This window comes from Aricia agestis, chromosome 5 (assembly GCF_905147365.1).
Source record: "Aricia agestis chromosome 5, ilAriAges1.1, whole genome shotgun sequence".
Classification (NCBI taxonomy): Eukaryota; Metazoa; Arthropoda; class Insecta; order Lepidoptera; family Lycaenidae; genus Aricia; species Aricia agestis.
In genome coordinates, this window is record NC_056410.1 from 9347517 (window position 1) to 9367963 (window position 20447).

Sequence of the window (20447 nt, forward strand, 5' to 3'; positions counted from 1 at the left end):
TGTTCAATTTAAATATAAACATGTATAAAATTGTCTACAAACTACACTTGTTCGTTAAAACCAAATACAGTGAATGGAAATTGAATTTATTTGAAATATTCTGACTTTAAGAATTTTTTTTTTAAATATATTTTACTTATTGGTGTCATTTATTTGTATCAGTACATGAAGACAATGTAATTTATTTTAATAAAAATAAACAGATATGTACCAATTAGATAAATAAATGTAAAATATTTTGATTCCCTACTTAAAATACCCAGGGAATCATCAAAATGTGTGTAGAGGGAATCAATAAAAAGTTAGTTTTTCCTGAGGTGTACAAAAACTGTGCATATAGGTTAAACAATAAATAGTCTAACTAAAAACCATACTCATTATCGGCGTTTACATCGTGTCTAAGCAAACTTAACTTTGGAAATGACATTGTAAATAGCGAATAGGGAATCAATTGTGTAAGGAACCAAGGTTGAGGGAATCAGATATTTTCCTTTGTAACTCGGAAACGGAGCAACGAATTGTGTGACCTTCCATGATGTTTAGAGGGCTACCGAACCTCCCGCCCTGCGCACCCGCAACCACGTGCTTCTTATAACTAGGGAGGTACTAGGGAGGCCTCCAAGTGAAGCGTATAGGGAATCACTATGTGAGCCAGGACAAATCTTAAAATGACTTTTTCTATTTATATAACGATACATACGTTTATATACAATTGTTTTATAAATATTTTGTTTATAGTCTTACGATTTATTTACATTGAAATTAGAATTTCATCGTATTTATGGGATTTTTTTGGGAATTTATAGTGAATTCTGGGGACAGGACACGTCCAGGGAATAAATTTTTCGACCTTTAAATTAATTTTAATTATATTTACAATTAAGTTTTTCTCCAGAACTTAAGTGGCCCAGTTAGATAACAACTTATATTACTATAAAAAAATACAAAGGTCTACATATGTAACTCTGCGGGTAGTTTATATGTCCGGACAACTAAATTTTGCGATTTGGAGAATCAGCCCTAATATTCTAACAATGTTTCATAGTTCCAAGTGGGTTCCCTCAAAGTTTATCAGGCAGCGAGACTGACGTGTCCACTTCAAATGAAAATCTGTCCCGTGAGGAGAGGTATGTAGTGAGACATACGGCCAGAGTGGAACCACAGGGTCAAGAAAATCAAACACAAGCTAATAATAACAGGAATTCTCTCAAGGTAACTTTAATATAAGAATGAAATAATTGTTTATCTCTTACTGGTTAAACTGTTAAACCAATTAAGAAGCAATTTTCATCAAAACATATTTAGTCCTGTAAAAGGACGTAGAATCATCATCATCAAATGTATTGTTTCTATGTACACAAATTTCTGACAATAATAATGTAACGTGGTTAATAATATGGAGGCAAAAGGGAAGTAATATTTTTAATGTTTTCTTTGTGTTTTTATAATTCATTAGGACAGTGTCTCCGGTAGTAACAGGAATTCATTAAAGGACTCAGTAGGAGGCAGCAACAGTAACCGTAGCTCCTTGGATGTGTCTTCTTCCTCATACAATACCCTTATTATACACAATCAAGATGATTCCTGGCCGTCCAGGCCTACTCCAATTAGGTGAGTGATTGCTTCTAACCATAAAATATAGCTATTGGAGTAATAACTAATGCTTTATAATATTAAACGCTTTTGGGGAGTAATTAACATGTACACATATAATTGTATAATAATTTGATGTGCCTGTAGGCAGAGGCCTCCAGCAGCTCTTTCCAGTATTTTCTTTCCTTGGCTACTCTTGTCCAGCAGTTAGCTTAATTTCGTGTTCCTATCTCACGCCTGGCCAACGTCTTGTCCTTTTGTGTGTGAGTGTTTTTTTTTTTACCCAAGTGACGGGTAAAAAAACCACACACAGTATATTGTGACCTGCCCACAGGGGCGGATCTACTATATGGCTTTTTGGGCTGCAGCCCAGGGCCCCGCGAATACAGAGGGCCCCCAACCGAACTGAAACCAATAGACGATATTGTCAATAATAAAAATTATCTAGAATTAAAAAAAATCCGATCATAAAGTTGACGCATTATCCAAATGCCGTAGACATTTAGTGAATGAATGCATTCAGTTAAAATCTTACTTACTGCAGTCAAAGACCGTCTTACACCTCTTGCAATGAAATTTTTTGGCTAATTTATGAAATGAAACCATACCATCTTAAAGATTTTTTAACGATGCTGATGATCACTAGCTGTGAAGCAGAGCCATAGAGAAATAATATAATACACGGGGTGCAGAGCGTTCTTTCTCCAGGATGTCGTATATAGAAAACAAATAGAGGACAACAATGTCATCATCAATTATCAGTTCTTTCCATAAATTTCTATTTAACAAAGGACCTACAGTACGATGACCAAATAAAAGAATTTGCAGTTTAATTGTTAGTTTGAACCAAAGACTTCTATTTAAACTGATGTAGACGGGCCATACGCACCAAATTGTCCGCCGTTCCAATAGAGCTAACTCACACCGTTGCAGTCAGTCTTCACTGGCACGCTGTACGCGACGGTCGTATGCGAGTGTGTACGGTTAGCAAAGAAATTTTTAAAACAAACTTAGTTTTATTTTCAGATACTAATTAATGTAATCAAAGGGCAAAATGCTATCTTGTGTAAAAATAAAAAGATTTTGTAAAAAATATATAAATAAATCTTCAGAGATTACCTTTCACAGGTTGTCATCATAGTTGTTCACAATAGATGAATAATTTTTACGTGGCTACAGCAAAGCAAAAAGTAAGAGTTATGTGTGTCACAGGCTATGAATGTATGTATGTTTGTATATGTTACCGTTAATTTACGTAAGCCAGTTAGAGTAAAAATTCACGCGGTGATCTGCAGATTTTCTGGGTAAGTTAAAGTGCAAAAAATTGATTCTATATATATATTTTTTTATTAAATAAACGAGCAAACGGGTCACCTGATGGTAAGCAACTACCGTCGCCCATGGACACTCGCAACATCAGAAGAGCTGCAGATGCGTTGCCGGCCTTTTAAGAGGGAATACGCTCTTTTCTTGAAGGTTTGCAGGTCGTATCGGTCCGGAAATACTGCTAGTGACAGTTCATTCCAGAGTTTTACAGTGCGCGGCAGAAAGTTACGCGAAAAACGCAATGTGGAAGACTGCCACTCTATTCTTACATTACTAGACAATCTGCAGAATATTTAGGTAATCGGCAGTCTACCGACCATGCACGGTATGTTGCATAAAAGAGGTTCTTGTTTGAATAAATCATATTATTTAGTTGTAGGTTTTTTAGGGATTATTGAATATAATTTTTAGGACATTAACAAAGGAATAAAATATTAAAATTTAAGTAACTAAAATATTACTTATAACTAGAAAAAAAAACAATAATAAACAATTAAAAACAGTCTAATGTTAGCCATACACGCAACGGTCTACCGGAGAGGTCTACCTGTGCAGGTATGCCTGCGCAAGTAAATCGGAATGTGTGTGGGAAATGGGAATAGGCCTGTGCAGTTGCTTGGATCTGCGCATTCGACCGGCGCAAAATCGAGAATCAATTCTTTCGAGTGACACCTGCGCAGGCATACCTGCAGGTGACCCCTCCGGTAGACCGTAGCGTGTGTGGTAGCCATAACCTTCGTCTTGAGGTTCGAGCGCTTGGAGTCCCGCCACAAAGTGAATTTTAGCTCCTTTGTGGTGAGAGTCCCGACGCACCATCTACCGACCTTCGAGAAGGAGGAGTTCTGGCCGATTGGAGTCGTCTACAGGAGGTTCCGAGGACGACTTCCGAATACGTCGCGCCCCACGTCGCAGGCAATACGTGTTTAGACTTTAGTGTTTAAGTGTTAGTATTAGTTTTTAGGATAATTGCATGTATGTTAGTCTATAAGGTATTTATATTATGGGCCAAGACGCCTGAGTTAAATAAATAAATAAAATAAGGTGCTAACATGCTTAAGTCAAAAATTTTTAGGACATAAACGAAGGAAGAGTTTAGCCTAGAATGTGAAAGAGTGACGTTAATGTGTTTTTATTAATTTCCTAAGATTGTTCTGGGTTTTTAATGTGTTTTATTGGTAGAATATTAACCATTGGATATTTATTATCATGCACAAGTATAGGCCAGTGATATAACTTCCAGAAACGTGCCTTTTGTGTTCCCTCCTAAACACCATCGAAAGTTTTAGTAAAGCTTCTACCATTTTACTAAATCGACCGACTTGAGTCCTTGACTGCATTGACTTTTACTTTGACTTTGACTAGACTTTGGACTTTACTATATAGGAAATCGATGCTAAAAATTTTTACAAGAACATAGTTTTCCCGCTACTTATTTGACACTTGCCATGGTTATATAGCCGAAACGAAAGAAAAATAAACAAAGGATAAAATATTCAATATCAACTTCAATGTTGTTGTTGTTAATGTTACTCCACTGATTATTTTTCCGACCCAAATATCGACCAATAGAATTGCACCATTCGACGTCACGTGGTACAACCTACATGGTATTATACTGATAATTTTTTGAAAATTTTCTCTGGTAGTTGCTATATATAAAAAACAAATTCTAATTCTATTGGCCGACATTTAGGACGGAAAAATAATCCCCCGAATACCACACGAGCTTCAAAATTATCTGGCATTTCCCTCAAGGTTCCCTGCAAACAAATAAAGTCGTCAAGTTTTTCAGGTTAAAAAATCACGAGCGCGAAGCGCTCCTTCATTTGTTTGCAACGAACCTATCGGGAAATACCCGATAATTTTGAAGCTCTTGTGGTATTATAAGTGATAAAATATAACAGACCAAATCGTCAAACATAGTGTTACGGTACGGCATCAGGTGCGCAAGTACATACTCGAACCTTCTAGAAAGGTCCAATGTTTGTTTACGTGTTTACCGTTTATTTGTTAGCGTGTTTACGTGTTTTAATTTAGACCTTATGACTGAGTCCATAAGGTCTAAATTAAATTCAACTTACTGCACTTATCGCAAGGACGGCAGTTTTATTGTGGTACATGCCCGATTCTCCTAGAAATTTCCCACGGTTGTTTACTTGTTTACCTGAATCGGGAAATTTCTGGAATTCGTCTCGCCATATAAAAAGAGCCGCAGGCAGGCCCGGCAGGTCAGTTCGTTTTGAGCTTTCATCAAGGCGATTTCGGAGCGACAACAAGTGATCAATAGTGAGTGAACCAGTGAAACCTGCGACTTGGCTACGACCTAGGACAGTGATAGTGCTTAGTGATTGGACCTAGTGATTTGTGTTTGGACTTAGTGCTAAGTGTTGTGACCTAGTGTTTAGTGCAGTGTTAATAAAGTCTTCAAGAGAGTCACCAGGTCTTTCTCTCCAAATCCTCGAACCCTAGCACGTAACAACTAGTGTCGGAAGTGAGATTTGGAGATGCCATTGACTCCGAGAGAGGACTTCAAGGGGAGTGTCAGAACAAGGGCGCAGCGAGCTGCTGCCATTGACTCCAAGAGAGGAGTTGCGGAGGCCACACCCACTGGGGACTAAGCTCCGCCCACTGAGGGACAGGCCCCACCTACTGGCCCCGCCCACCACGCTCCGCCCACTGACCACGCCCACCAGGCTCCGCCCACTTTGGGTGAAGCCCCGCCCACTGGCTCCGCCCACCAGGCCACGCCCACTCTGGCCACACCCACTGGCTCCGTCCATCCAGCCACGCCCGTTGTTTCTACGGCCCCTCAAGTGGCTCCTCAATTAGAAAGCATAATTGAGTTAATTCAGGCTTTGCAAGATGCCCAAGACCGCAAACTCAGCGCTTTGCAAGATTCTCAAAGGGCAATGATGGAGTCACAAGACCGCAAGCTCGGCGCTTTGCAAGAGTTACAAGAACGCAAGCTCGGCGCTTTGCAGGAGTCACAAGAGCAACAAAAGGACCTCCAAGAAAAAGCGCTTTTGGCTATAAAGGATGTTAGTGACACGGTGACTAAGCTTCGTAAAGATGTCGACGTAATGGACGAACGTGTTACCGGGTTAGGAGTGGATGTGGAAAATGTGAAAACCGGCCTCACTGAACTACAGAAGAAAGTAGTGCGCCTGGAAACCACAGGAGTCGCGGCGTCTAGTGGAGCTTCCGTAGTGGTACAAGGACCAAGAGTTAAAGTGCCACCATACGACGGTACTACTTCCTGGAACGCTTATCGTCAGCAATTCCAGACAGTTGCTTCTGCCAACGGATGGACTGACGAACAATGCCTGACCGCTCTCACTGTCGCGCTCAGAGGGCAAGCCTTGTCAGTCCTGGAAGCGCATACAGGAAATGGGTTTAAAGACCTGATGGAGGCACTTGAATCCAGATACGGGGAGCGACACCTGGAGCACGTGTTCCGTGCCCAACTGCGTGACAGAGTCCAACGCTCAGGAGAGGGACTACAACAATGGGCGTTGGAAATTGGAAAACTGGTCAAGAAGGCAAACCCAGGAGCCGATTCCAAGATGGTCGACACGAATATTGTGCAAGCATTTGTCTACGGAATCAAGGATCCGGAGGTCAGAGCTGAAGTGAGGCTACGTCACCACACCTCGCTTAAGGAAGCATTGGCACATGCTTTGGAGGTCGAGGCTGTCCGGCGTGACATACGGCAGACCTATAAGATCCGCGATGTCTCTAAAGAAGTCGAGGAGGTTAAGGCTCCTATAAAGAAAAGTTTTGGAGCCATGTGCTACAAGTGCGGCGAGAGGGGCCATCTTCAGCTCAACTGCCTACAGAAGGAGATTAAGGCTCCTACGAAGAGAAGTTCTGGAGCCATGTGCTACAAGTGCGGCGAGAGGGGCCATATTCAGCTCAACTGCCCGCAGAGGGAGACCCAGATGGCAAGGATGAAAAGGCTCGAGGAACAAGTAGAGGAGCTAAAGAAGCAAGGAGCCGAAGAAGCAAGGAGCTTCGTCCCCTGCCCGGGATCAGGGAAACGAATAAAAACCAGGACTGAGGGGCGAGTACTGGCTGACACGGAGGAAGCCCCGATAACTGTTATCTCCCAAGCATGCAGTGGGAATAGTCTTGTGATTCAGGGGACTATTAACGGGACGGATTGCAAAATGACTCTAAATACAGGAGCCTCTAGAACGATAGTGAACCCAAATTTGATAAAAGCCGCAAGGAGGCACAAGAGGAGAATTAACTGTCGGCTTCTTACCGCCTCCGGTCAGCCAATACCCGTCCTGGGAGAAATGTCAGTTACGATTAATGTAGGGGGATCCTCATACCCTCATGACGTTATCGTGGCTGAGATTATGGATGATTGCATCTTGGGTTTGGATTTCATGAAGAAGCACAACTGCAGAATTAATGTCGCCGACGGAGTGTTCAAGTGTGGCGAAGAAGAAATTTTCATCCTTGGAGGCGCTTGCGGGAAAGTTGAATGTGTAAAGAAAGTCATAATACCTGGACGAGCGGAAGCTAGAATGCTGGTGAAACTACCGCCAGCTGGAAAGAAGAAGTTAAATAGATGCGTGTTGATCGAAGACTTAACTACCAAGACATCAGCGCAAAAACTGATGACGGCAAGAACCCTTGTTAGTGGTAGCAGTAACGCTGTGGTCAGGGTTTTGAATCTTGGTGATCGCGAGATCTGCTTGAACAAAGGTGACGTCATTGGAAAGTGCGAGGAAGTTGTCTGGATGAGAAAGTGTAGTTCGATCACAGGCTCAGACTCAGTAAACACCAGCAACTATGGAATAGTGACTGAGCTACTCGATGACTGCAAGAGTAATCTGACTTATTCGCAGAGCATGAAAGCTAAGAAGTTTTTACAACGCCACGCGAATATCTTCTCCAGTCAGGAAGGCGACCTTGGAAGAACGTCGATGGTTCAGCACAGGATAGATACCGGAAGCGAGAACCCAATTCGTCAACGAGCAAGACGGATACCCATTGCAAAGGAAAAAGAAGTTGAAGGCCTTTTGGAGGACATGAGAAGGCATAAGATTATTGAACCGTCTGCGAGTCCGTGGTGCTCACCGGTTGTATTAGTGAAGAAGAAAGATGGCAGCACAAGATTTTGTGTGGACTACAGACGTTTCAATGATGTCACCAAGAAGGACAGTTATCCATTACCTCCAATCGACGACACTCTGGATACCTTGAGTGGCATGAAATGGTTCTCGACCCCGGACCTGAAATCTGGATACTGGCAGGTGGAAATTCATCCAAAAGACAAAGAGAAGACAGCTTTTTCCACCGGTAAAGGTTTATGGCAGTTTAACGTCATGCCCTTTGGATTGTGCAACGCACCTGCCACATTTGAGCGACTCATGGAGTGTGTACTGGCAGGCCTAGTTGGAGAGGCTTGCTTAGTCTACTTAGATGACGTCATCATTGTTTGCCGTGACTTCGAGGACCATTTGCGAAACTTAGAACGAGTTTTCGCCAAAATAGAGGGGGCCAAGTTAAAGTTGAATCCGAAAAAGTGTCGTTTATTCAGGAGTAAGGTCAACTATCTCGGCCACGTTATCTTCAGTGATGGCATCCAGACGGACCCGGAGAAACTGGAAGCAGTTCAAAATTGGCCAACACCTAAGAACAAAACCGAAGTGCGGGCATTTCTCGGCCTATGCTCCTACTACAGGCGTTTTGTTAAGGGATTCTCAGAGATAGCCAAGCCATTACATCGGCTGACAGAAGATAAACGACAGTTTATTTGGGACGAGACTTCCGAAGATTCTTTTCAGAAACTAAAGAAACATCTGTGTGAAACACCAATCCTGGGGTATCCACAACCTGAAGGTCAGTTTATAGTCGACACGGACGCAAGCAACACGGCCATTGCAGGGGTGTTATCTCAAAAACAGGGTGAAAGAGAAGTTGTAATTGCATATTTCAGCAAATCTTTATCTAAGCCAGAGAGAAACTACTGTGTGACAAGAAGAGAACTCTTGGCTGTCGTAAAGACGCTACAACATTTCAGCAAGTATCTCATCGGCAGACAGTTTTTACTGCGAACTGATCACGCAGCCTTGAAGTGGCTACTACAATTCAAGAATCCAGAAGGCCAAGTAGCTCGATGGATTGAACAACTCCAGGAGTATGACTTCAAGACGGAACACCGCAGCGGAAACATTGTGTTAAGCAGGAATCTAATGAAGTAACATTAAAGTTAACGAAAACAAGTCCTTTGGGCCCATGGGAGAATGATGCTATGAGGGAGGCTCAAGAAACAGATGACGACCTTCGGCACATCATCACATGGAAGAAACGGGGTGATGAAAAACCAATCTGGAGTGAGGTTGCACCCACTGGCGCTGTCACTAAGGCGTACTGGGCGCAATGGGACAGCCTGATACTTCATAACGGAAGACTCTACCGGAAATGGGAGAAGACCAACGGCAGAGAGTTCCATCTTCAGATAGTTGTCCCAAGAACGAGATTACCGGATGTTCTCCGTGAAATGCATGATGGCGTATCAGGAGGTCATCTAGGAGTAAAGAGGACGTTAACAAAAGTGCGAGAACGATTCTACTGGTTGCATTGTCGAGACGATGTACAGGATTGGTGCCGCAAATGCACTACTTGCGCTGCAGTGAAGGGACCACAGACAAGGAGCCATGGGAGCCTGCGCTTGTATAACGTTGGCGCACCGTGGGAACGAATCGCAGTTGACGTAGCTGGGCCATTTCCTGTAACGGAATCAGGAAACAAGTATTTTATGGTTGTCATGGATTACTTCACCAAATGGCCCGAAGTGTTCGCCATACCAAACCAGGAAGCTACAACAGTTGCTTCTAAGCTAGTCGAAGAAGTAATATCTCGCTTTGGTGTGCCTCTAGAAATCCATTCCGATCAGGGCAGGAATTTCGAATCGCAGGTCTTCCAGGAAGTGTGCAGAATTTTGGGAATGCATAAAACGAGGACCACCGCGTACCATCCACAGTCTGATGGAATGGTTGAGAGATTTAACCAGACCCTTGAGAGGCATTTGGCGAAATTGGTAGATGACAAACAAAAGGACTGGGACAAGTATATACCACTCTTCCTTCTGTCGTACCGTACCGCCGAGCATGAGAGCATAAAAGCTACCCCGGCGTATGTCAATTACGGTAGAGAACTACGAGTACCAGTAGACCTTTTGACAGGAGGATCACCGGAAGAACCAAAGACCGTACCAGATTATGTCTGCGATTTAAGGGAAAAGATGCGCTATATACACACCATGGTTCGGGAAAATGGGTTACAGTCAAGTGAGAACATGAAGACCAGATACGACCGGAAATCGAATACAAGCGGCTTCGAAGAAGGGTCACTGGTGTGGCTGCATAACCCAACTCGCCGAAAAGGCAAATCTCCAAAGTTGCAGACCAAGTGGGACGGCCCATACAAAGTGGTTACCCGATTGAATGATGTGACTTACAGGATTCAAAAGCAACCAAGAGGGACATTCAAAGTGGTACACATAGACCGTCGTGCGTTACCATGGCAGTAACAATGATGCTCGGGACGAGCATCTCTAAGAGGGGAGTAGTGTTACGGTACGGCATCAGGTGCGCAAGTACATACTCGAACCTTCTAGAAAGGTCCAATGTTTGTTTACGTGTTTACCGTTTATTTGTTAGCGTGTTTACGTGTTTTAAATTCAACTTACTGCACTTATCGCAAGGACGGCAGTTTTATTGTGGTACATGCCCGAGCCTCCTAGAAATTTCCCACGGTTGTTTACTTGTTTACGTGAATCGGGAAATTTCTGGAATTCGTCTTGCCATATAAAAAGAGCCGCAGGCAGGCCCGGCAGGTCAGTTCGTTTTGAGCTTTCATCAAGGCGATTTCGGAGCGACAACAAGTGATCAATAGTGAGTGAACCAGTGAAACCTGCGACTTGGCTACGACCTAGGACAGTGATAGTCCTTAGTGATTGGACCTAGTGATTTGTGTTTGGACTTAGTGCTAAGTGTTGTGACCTAGTGTTTAGTGCAGTGTTAATAAAGTTTTCAAGAGAGTCACCAGGTCTTTCTCTCCAAATCCTCGAACCCTAGCACGTAACAATAGTAACAGAGGGGTGCAGTCCCAGCGAAGGAGCGTAACAAAAGGTGTTTAGTTCACTGTCTTCCGCAATTCAACGATGTACTATCAGTGTAGTTGATTCCTAGGCAGATCGCGGACCTAAGTAATTTGGTCGCGTTTTATCAAACCCATCCGACCGATGACAGCTAACATTGAATTGGCATAAGCCGACCATATGACGTAGGCCCGTCAACTGCCTAGGAATCAATTTCCTCGATGGTACCATTCGTTACTATGCAAAGTAACTAGGTAAAGTACAAAAAACTTTTTTGGTTTAAATTTCACACTTTACCGGATGGCATCAGGAAATCTGCAGATTACCAGTTACTTCTCTCTCTCTCTCTCTCTCTCTCTATATATATACAATGCATTCGGCCACCCTCCCGCTTCACATTGACCTCACCCGCGCACGCCCTTTGCAGGTACTATTAAATACCAGTTACTCCAGTTACTTGTAAGTTGTAGCTTAAGTTTAATTAATTAATATTATTATTAAAAACATTATATTTCATAACGAAATTTTTTTCTTAATTTGTAATAGACGTTTTTGCAGTCAGTACTTGCGGGCGTTTGTTTACGATCTTTCGGGGAGTTAGGGAGCATACCCATACTACGTGACCTACTTTTTAAGATTTTTTGACTCCCCCGCTCCCCCTGGTGACCACACGTAGTATATGCCAAGACCCCTTCAATTGTTCACGTGGTATTGACAAGAATCATTTTTATCATTTTGTAAGTAGAATGAGTAATCTAGCAAATGCAAAATAACTTGACTCATATTTGTGTTTATTAAGTTATTTATAACAAAAGACTCTTTGCATGTTTATAATAACTAGATATCGCCCAATGGTCGAAATTCGACCTTAGTTTCAACGACATTAGGACTACTACCTATATTTTGTAAAAAAATATTGACTTTATCATTTTTTTCTTCAACTCTTGTCTCTGGGACTCAGCTGATCTCAGACTAGCCGTTTAAGCATTGTCTAATAGTATCTAAGATTCAATAAAAAAAACTAATATTTACATTTTCAATTTGTCACCTTGTTGTCAACAGACTTCAACCATAAATAAAAGAGTATAATTTGTATGTATAGGCTTGTCACTCAAAAATCTGTCATCTTTCCTAGTGTGTGTGTAGTAGTGTGTGTAATATTTTATTTGTTAAAAAAAATGTATGATAAAAGCATAATTTTAAAATAATATTAGCTCGATTCACTCCTTCACCATATAAACTATAACTGTGCAAAATTTAATTTACCTACATTTCCCAATTTTTCGTCAAAAGGGATACAAAGTTTTTCGCTTGCGTATTAAATATTAATATATAGATAATTATTACTACCTACTTAATTAAACATGGGAATAAAAAACGATCACCAAACCATACTTTGATACCCAATAGTTTGCCAAAAAGAAAATATTGACACCAATATTTAAGATAATATTATATTTTATGCTATACAAGGTGTAACAAAACTATGTGATACTTTAGGACGTGTACGTGTTCCTTATTGTGATTTTACTGTGAAAGTAGCAGCGCTGAATGAGCAAAATTTTTTTTTACTTTTGTTTGGGCATTGGGCAAGCGCCCCAGTGTAACGAGTCTCTTAGATTAAAAAAATAATAATAAATAATAATAGTCTAAAATACAATAGAACAATCAGAGAAATTAATTTCTAGGCAGATGGCGGACCTAAGTTATTTGGTCGCGTTTAAAGTTAAACCCAACCGATAGATCACAATTAACATTGAATTGACATGATCCGACTACATGACGTTGTTCTGTCAACTACCTAGGATTTAGGATTCAATTTCCTCGATGGCACATACTAGCTATTTTAGTCACGACTGTAGTTCAAATTGTAATCGAACACCAAATATAATAAACTAGCTGTTGCCCGCGACTCCGTCCGCGTGGACTTCAGCTTATAGCGCGTGGTAGTTCCCGTCATAGAGTAACTTATATAGTAGGTAGTTCCCGTTGAACCATGTAGGCTACCACGACAGAGGTGCTTCCACTGTACGCTTACTTCAAACTTCAATGTTTACACTTTACAGACAGACAGACACGTTACACATAAAAGTTAAAACGCCCGTATTATTGCGTAGGGTGTTAGGAACTGGGAAGTAGGGTCGAAGTCGAATAATAACTCTTCAACTCTTCATGATACTTTTAATTCCTTACCACCTCTTATAGTAACACGTTTGAGTAAGCGCTTGTGCAATGTAGGAGACGGCACGGCGCCATCTATTATGTATTTTTGGAACTAACTTAATTTGAACAAACTTACGCATTTTCACCCCCTTATAACCCTTTTTTCCAGTAAAAAGTAGCCTATGTCCTTTCTAAGGCTTTAGACTATCTGTGTTCAAAATTTCATTGCAATCGGTTCGGTAGTTTTGGCGTGAAAGCATGACAGACAGACAGACAGAGATACTTTCGCATTTATAATATTAGTATAGTATAGATGATCACCAAGCTTTACAGCTTCACCAAATTTCAAAACGCCAGACAAGTGACAGAAGTGCTTGTTTTTTTAGTGGCTGCTGGCTATAGCATATAAATAACCATAATAAATGCCAGTGTCAAGTATTAAATTGCGAGAAAAAAAAATCGTATGACGTTCCTCTCGTCGAAATTGACTACATGACAAAACTCTAGACCCACTCCCCCCTCTTGTGACCGAGCGTAGTATTTTGAAGAGACGTCCCTAAATGGGTCACGTAGTATGGGTACGTTCCCTTACGCTTGCGTTCGGTATTATAACCGAACACCATAGACCATCCTTGTCGCTCTTGTTACAAAATAATATTGGCATCTCGCCCTTGACTACGAAGATACATTTTTGTTTGTGTGTGTAATGTTTTGAGTGTATTGTTTTAGGATTGCTTTTCAAATGTCATTTCGTAGAGTATGGCATGTCTACCTCAGTTTAAATAGAAGTCTTTGGTTTGAACGCGCTAATCTCAAGAACTACTGGTCTGATTTGAAAAATTCTTTCAATCTTAGATAGCCCATTTATCGAGGAAGGCTATAGGCTATATTTTATCACGCTAAGACTAATAGAGAGAAATAGAGGAAAATGTAGAAAAAACGGGGAGAAATTATTTGAATGGGATTATCTCACGAACTACTGGAGCAGCAATTTTTCTGTTATTTGGCACAGATAAGAAGTAGACCACGTCAAGGATCATAGGCTATTTTTTGTGGACTAATTTGTCTGTGAAATATCTAATTTACGTGGGCCGAATAACAGAAAAATTCCTCCAGTAGTTCGTGAGATGAGCCCTTTCAAATAATTTCCCCCATTTTTTTCACATTTCCCTCTATTTCTTCGCTCCTCCTTCGTAGGGTGACAAAATATAGCTTATAGGCTTTTGCAATTAATGGACTATCTAACACTGAAAGAATTTTTCAAATCGGACCAGTAGTTCCTGAGATTAGCGCGTTCAAATAAGCCCTTTCAAATAATTTCCTCCCGTTTTTTCAACATTTTCCTCTCTTTCTTCGCCTTTATTAGTCGTAGCGTGATAATATATTGTCTGTAGCCTTTCTCGATAAATGGACTATCTAACACTGAAAGAATTTTTCAAATCGGACCAGTAGTTCCTGAGATTAGCACGTTCAAATAAGCCCTTTCAAATAATTTCCACCCGTTTTTTCAACATTTTCCTCTATTTCTTCGCTCCTATTAGTCGTAGCGTGATAGAATATAGCCTATAGCATTTTTCGATAAATTGACTATCTAACACTGAAAGAATTTTTCAAATCGGAGCAGTAGTTCCTGAGATTAGCGCGTTCAAATAAGCCCTTTCAAATATATTTCCTACCATTTTTTTTCACATTTTCCTCTATTTCTTAGCTCCTATTAGTCTCAGCATGATAAAATATAGCCTTTCTCGATAAATGAGCTATCAAACACTGAAAGAATTTTTTAAATCGGACCAGTAGTTCCTGAGATTAGCGCGTTCAAATAAGCCAAGTTCAAATAAGAAGTTTTTCTATTTCTTAGCTCCTATTAGTCTTAGATTAATAAAATATAGCTTATAGCCTTCCTCGATAAATGGACTATCTAAGACTGAAAGAATTTTTCAAATCGGACCAGTAGTTCCTGAGATTAGCGCGTTCAAACAAACAAGCAAACAAACTAACACACTCTTCCGCTTTATAATATTAAGTATAGAATATAGATATACCTACATTACTACAGAAAACAGTTTCTTGTCAAAATGGCAATTAGTTGAGTAATTAGGTAGGGCCCCTAAGCAGTATTAGCCCAAGGCCCCACAAATTCAAGATCCGCCCCTGCCTACCCATGTCCAATTTAGCATTAACTACTACTGTAAATAACAAAAAATGTACAGAATAATAAGGATTTTAATTATTATAATCGATTGTAGGGAGCATGAAAGGACTAGTAGTGAAATCAAACATTCACCCAGCCAATCTTCTCCCTACCACACGCTAAAGAAAAGCGATGGCAGCAAAAAACCAAGTGGTATACCCTTGCCAAAAGTGCACAAGGAACAACCAATTTCTGGAACTGCTAACTACATAGACATCGGAGGTCAAAGGATTTATACGAGTCCACCTGATCAAGGCGTTCAAGTATGCATTTTAACCAGTTACCTAACAATAGTTTCTTGCAATATATTTTTCTTTCATTAAGTTATAAATTATTGCCTTATTGCTAAATTTCTTTAACTTTATTTACAAGTAACACTGTCAATTGAATACGTGAATAAGAAAGGAAACAATATAAATTATATTTTACTAACTATACATTTTAAACTTTACCGCAGGAAATAACCGAGATCCCGGATGATTTTCTCAATCAGTCGTCGGTGCTCAAACATTTGGCGAAGGAGGTGGCGCAGTCGCCGACGCCCCGAGGGCCCACGCCCCCGGCCTCGCCTCTCTCCGTCAGGTGCTCGTCTAAGCCGCGAGAGGAGAGAAAGGGAAAGGGCTCCAAGGCTAAGCTGAGCAAGGAAAAGCTCAGCCTGTCTCGTTCACAGCCGGATCTGACTAGGTTTGTATGTTTTTCGTATGTAAAACTCGGCTTCGACATAGCACAGAACCTCAAACACTCCCAACTTATTTTTAGTATATTGTAAGAATTCCCTTTAGGATAACAAAGTAGCTAATTTTTTTTGCCCTAAATCCTAATTCTGTTACCTGCGGCGAAGCTAATATGGCGATATAACGATAAAACCTTTTGAAATTTATTTATCGCGTGGAAATAGTAGATTTTTTTCACAACAAACTGGATAGGACATATAATAGGATAGTCATATAGGACTATCCAGTGTCAGCCGTTAATACGAGAAGAGATAACAGACAGAATGCAGCTCTTTAGCATATATTACATATTATGATATTAGCTGTTACATATAGAGTTACATTTACATAGTGACTATCTTAACATGTTCAGTGTGGGTGTGCGCGGCGTGCCCGGCGGGTCGGAGTCGAGCGGGTGGTGCAGCGGCGAGGGGGAGGCGGAGGGCGAGGCGGAGGAGGACGCCTTCGCCGCCGTCCTCGACACCCTCGCCGCGGAGAACCACCAGCTGAAACGTCAGCTCGCTGATGCGTGCGGACGACTCGCTAAGACCAACAAGGTACGAGGATTCATCATAATTAAAGACGCGAGTGGATGAACCACGTAACTAACATTTTGTAAAATTGTAACATACGGACAATTACTCGTTTTTACTTTGTAATTTGAATAAACCTTGCAACTTAACTACTTCATTATCTAGCTACAGCATACACATTTTTTTTTTCAATCATTTTACCGCTCTATTTGTGATGTTGTGGTTTTCAAATTGTTAGTTACGTGATTCATTCACTCATATTGTCTTCAATTATTACTAAATGACGCCCACCACTCCGTTACGCCAAAATTCGTTTATATCGCACGGGAACTGCACATTTTTTCGGAATAAAAGTATGCTATGTGCTTTCTTGGGACTCAATTTATCTTCATACCAAATTTCAGAAAAAAATTGTCAAGTGGTTTGGGCGTGAAGAAGTAACAGACAAATAGACAGACAGACAACACTTTCGCTTTTATAATATTAACTATTAAGTATGGATATGGAAGTATGGATGGTAATTATTATCAAGTAAGATAAAAGACCTATGTCCTATAGATATAGAGCTAGTTCCTACTGTGCGCCTAGCGTGCGCCAACGAGAAAATGTTGTCTACATGTTTTCTCGATGTTTGATGGTTTGTTTCTTCATCTCTATTGAACCTAACATGACATACATTTTTTCTCGTGTAGGGGCATTTTCAAAAAAACGTGTACCCTTGCAAAAATATGTCTATATTTTTTAAGGTCATTTATTTACCTTTTTTTGAATGTCATATACAAGGAAAAATATTGAACTAATGGAATAAGTTAAAAAGAACGCTGAAAACGTTATATTATTCTGATATTATTGAAACAAAATCGAATTTTCGACGAAACAGATTCCGTTGTGCGACTAAATGTAAAATATAATTTAATACAAAAAAATACAGCAATAAATGGATTTCTTCGTTAATTTAATCTAGTGAAATGCATATTTAATTGTTTATTAAAAAAAATTTAGATAATTTCAAGGATCAACAAGAGTAGCAATTATTTTTAATCCATAGTGTGACTATGTGACCCAACCACTAGGTTATTTTTCATTTTTTTACATGAGTAAGTAATATTTAACATATTTAAAGGAGTTTTTATAACACAAAAACCTTTTATTTAAACATTTTTATTGTTGCACTACTTATAAAAGTAAAAAATTCTTTGATTTCATAGATTTAACTTCAATAATTAGAGGGACGAACATCTCATAATCATAAAGATGTGTTCACATGTCTACGAATTCCTAAGTTATTAATGACATCGGATTATATGCACGATCAAAGTGCCGAAATATCCATGCAAATATGCACGAAAAATGGTCGAAATATGCACAAAATATGCACAATCAAAAGTCACTTAATATTAAAATTTATTATTTTTTTGAAGACTTTTCCGGTAGTGACATTAATAAAAGCGCCAATTTTTATAATTTCATAAAATCCAGGATTTTTAATTTCTTGAAATAAAGACTTTTTATTTATTTATTATACGCCAATAATAATTTTCTACCAACATTTTCCGATTGCAATCTTAATGCCCATGGAAGTTAAACTACCGAAATATGCACTATCAACGAAAAATTGCCAAAATATGCACTATCGCCTAAAAAGTGACATTATATGCATTTGCATATGCAAGTATGCAAATGCATATAATCTGATGTCTAGTTATTATAAATCTGCAAATATCAACGACACAAAATGATTTTCAACTTTACTGATAGAAAAGTAGTGGAAATAAAATCAAAATTTTTAAAAAACATAAAACTTTTAGGTACTTAAATTTTAAATAGTATATTTGTTATTGTTAAGTAAAGTCGACGCCTTTATGATTTGGCTGTAGCGATATCGATTTTTCTCAGCAATAACTAAAGCTAAGAAATTAAAGTTCATTGTCAGTATTTATCATGTCTTTGTCTTTGATTTACCCATAGCATAACACGATTGGTCAACTTTTATAACACAGAATAATCAATCAAATAGACCTGTGTAAAAAAAAAAGGATTCCTATTTTTCCCTACAGAGGAGAGTGATTTAAGCTTCCAAAAATGTACATGGATTGGTTCAAGCATACACTTTAATTTGCCCATAGCTTATATGAAATGTATTTATGGTTTTTAAATTACGCGACAAAACTATTTTGTCGCTTACGCCCTTTCCATTTTTTGCTGTTCCGTTGCTTGTTTTCTGTGAGAGGCCGGGCCGGCCTTTCATAGAAAACTAGCAATCTAAAACATATCCAAATCGGTTTTTTACTTTAACGCGGCGTCACCTTAACACATAAGTAATAAAAAATATATTTGTACGTTAATCGTACCAGTTTAAAAATCTCCAATTTTCTTTATAAAATCTGTGAATAAAAAAATAATTTATTTAAAATGTGAACTAAGCCTTATGCTTTCCGCCTGTTGTGACTTGTCCGTTCCATTATATGTGACCATACGAAAAGTCACAAGTCGGAAGTCACGTAATATTACTTTCTTTTACTTTTAAAGTGTTTGTAAATAACCGATAATAGTTATCACAATTTCATTTTTTATACTAAATACTAAACTAATTTTGCAACGTGTCAACAGTAAAAACAGTTGGAGAAAGTATAATAATGCTTACAAAATATGGTCACTTATCTGAACAAATAAACCGTTCCTGAAGAACCATCCAACCTGCGTCCGCGTCTTGTAGCAGATTTTTAACTACTAAATTTAAATTGAAGTTTCTCGATGTACAATGAAATATAGTGCTATCATTTAGTGCCGAAAATATTTTTGTAGTATGTTTATAAAACTAAAAAAAACGGTCACTAAACCGAACATTCCGGCCGGGTTGTTTTTTCATGATTATAATTTTAATTAATTTGTAGTTAAATTATGTTAGATTTTTCAATAACAAGACATTCAATTGATACATTAAGTATTTAAGAATCTAACATATGTTTTTTAAGTAACTTACTTTAAGAAAAAAAATAGTTATTAAAGATTTTGTTACAACTTCTGGGAAGGGGACAGGTGAATTTAATAGGTTTCGGTACTTAAAAACCCTTATAAATCTCATACTAAATAAAATTATATACAAACGTGAATGTATTTTAATAAAAGAAAACTTGTTTATGCTCCTACATTAAAATTACAAAATGTTAGTATGTAATTTTTTACAAATAATCTGTAGCGAAGTCAAGGGACAAGGTAAAAACCAGGGGTACACATTTTTTTGAAAATGCCCGTAGATCTGTCGTCAAAATTAGCGAAACCTAACATGACAACACATTTTTATCGAGTTTTGTCGAGATTTTGACATTATGAGAAGAGCAGTTTTTATCTACACTCGAGAGTGAGATATCTCGTTGGACGCATGCTAGACGCACAGGTCTTTTTAGTTTATAATATATTATTAGATTGAAGTTCTGTCAGGGTAAGTCTGCGCTAAATCCTTCCTACTAATATTATAAAGGCGATAGTTTGTTTGGATGTATGGATGTGTGGATGTATGGATGTTTGTTACTCTTTCACGCAAAAACTACTAAACGGATTTTAATTAAACTTTACAATAATATAGCTTATACATCAGAATAACACATAGGCTACAATTTTAACCGACTTTCAAAATGGGGGAGGTGTTATGTTCGTTTTCTTACATTCAACGATTACTCCGCCGTTTGTTAACCGATTTTCAAAATTTTTCTTTTGGTGTATCAGCCCAATTTGGTATTATATTCACAAAAGTGGTGATCTGATGAAGGATCCATAAGTAATCGAGGGAACTCCTCAAAACTTATAGGGAA

The 20447-nt window shown here is 39.1% G+C and overlaps 1 protein-coding gene across 2 annotated transcripts in view; it reads left to right on the top strand.

Moving 5' to 3' along the window:
• Positions 1–20447, top strand: part of LOC121727482 (angiomotin-like protein 2) — a 42474-nt gene that overhangs the window by 2161 nt on the left and 19866 nt on the right. For both annotated transcript variants that reach the window (XM_042115361.1, XM_042115360.1), the window contains exons 3-7: positions 1046–1212; positions 1457–1611; positions 15445–15652; positions 15847–16073; positions 16476–16659. In XM_042115361.1, the coding sequence (XP_041971295.1) occupies positions 1046–1212; positions 1457–1611; positions 15445–15652; positions 15847–16073; positions 16476–16659 (941 nt within the window). The remainder of the gene's footprint in view (positions 1–1045; positions 1213–1456; positions 1612–15444; positions 15653–15846; positions 16074–16475; positions 16660–20447) is intronic.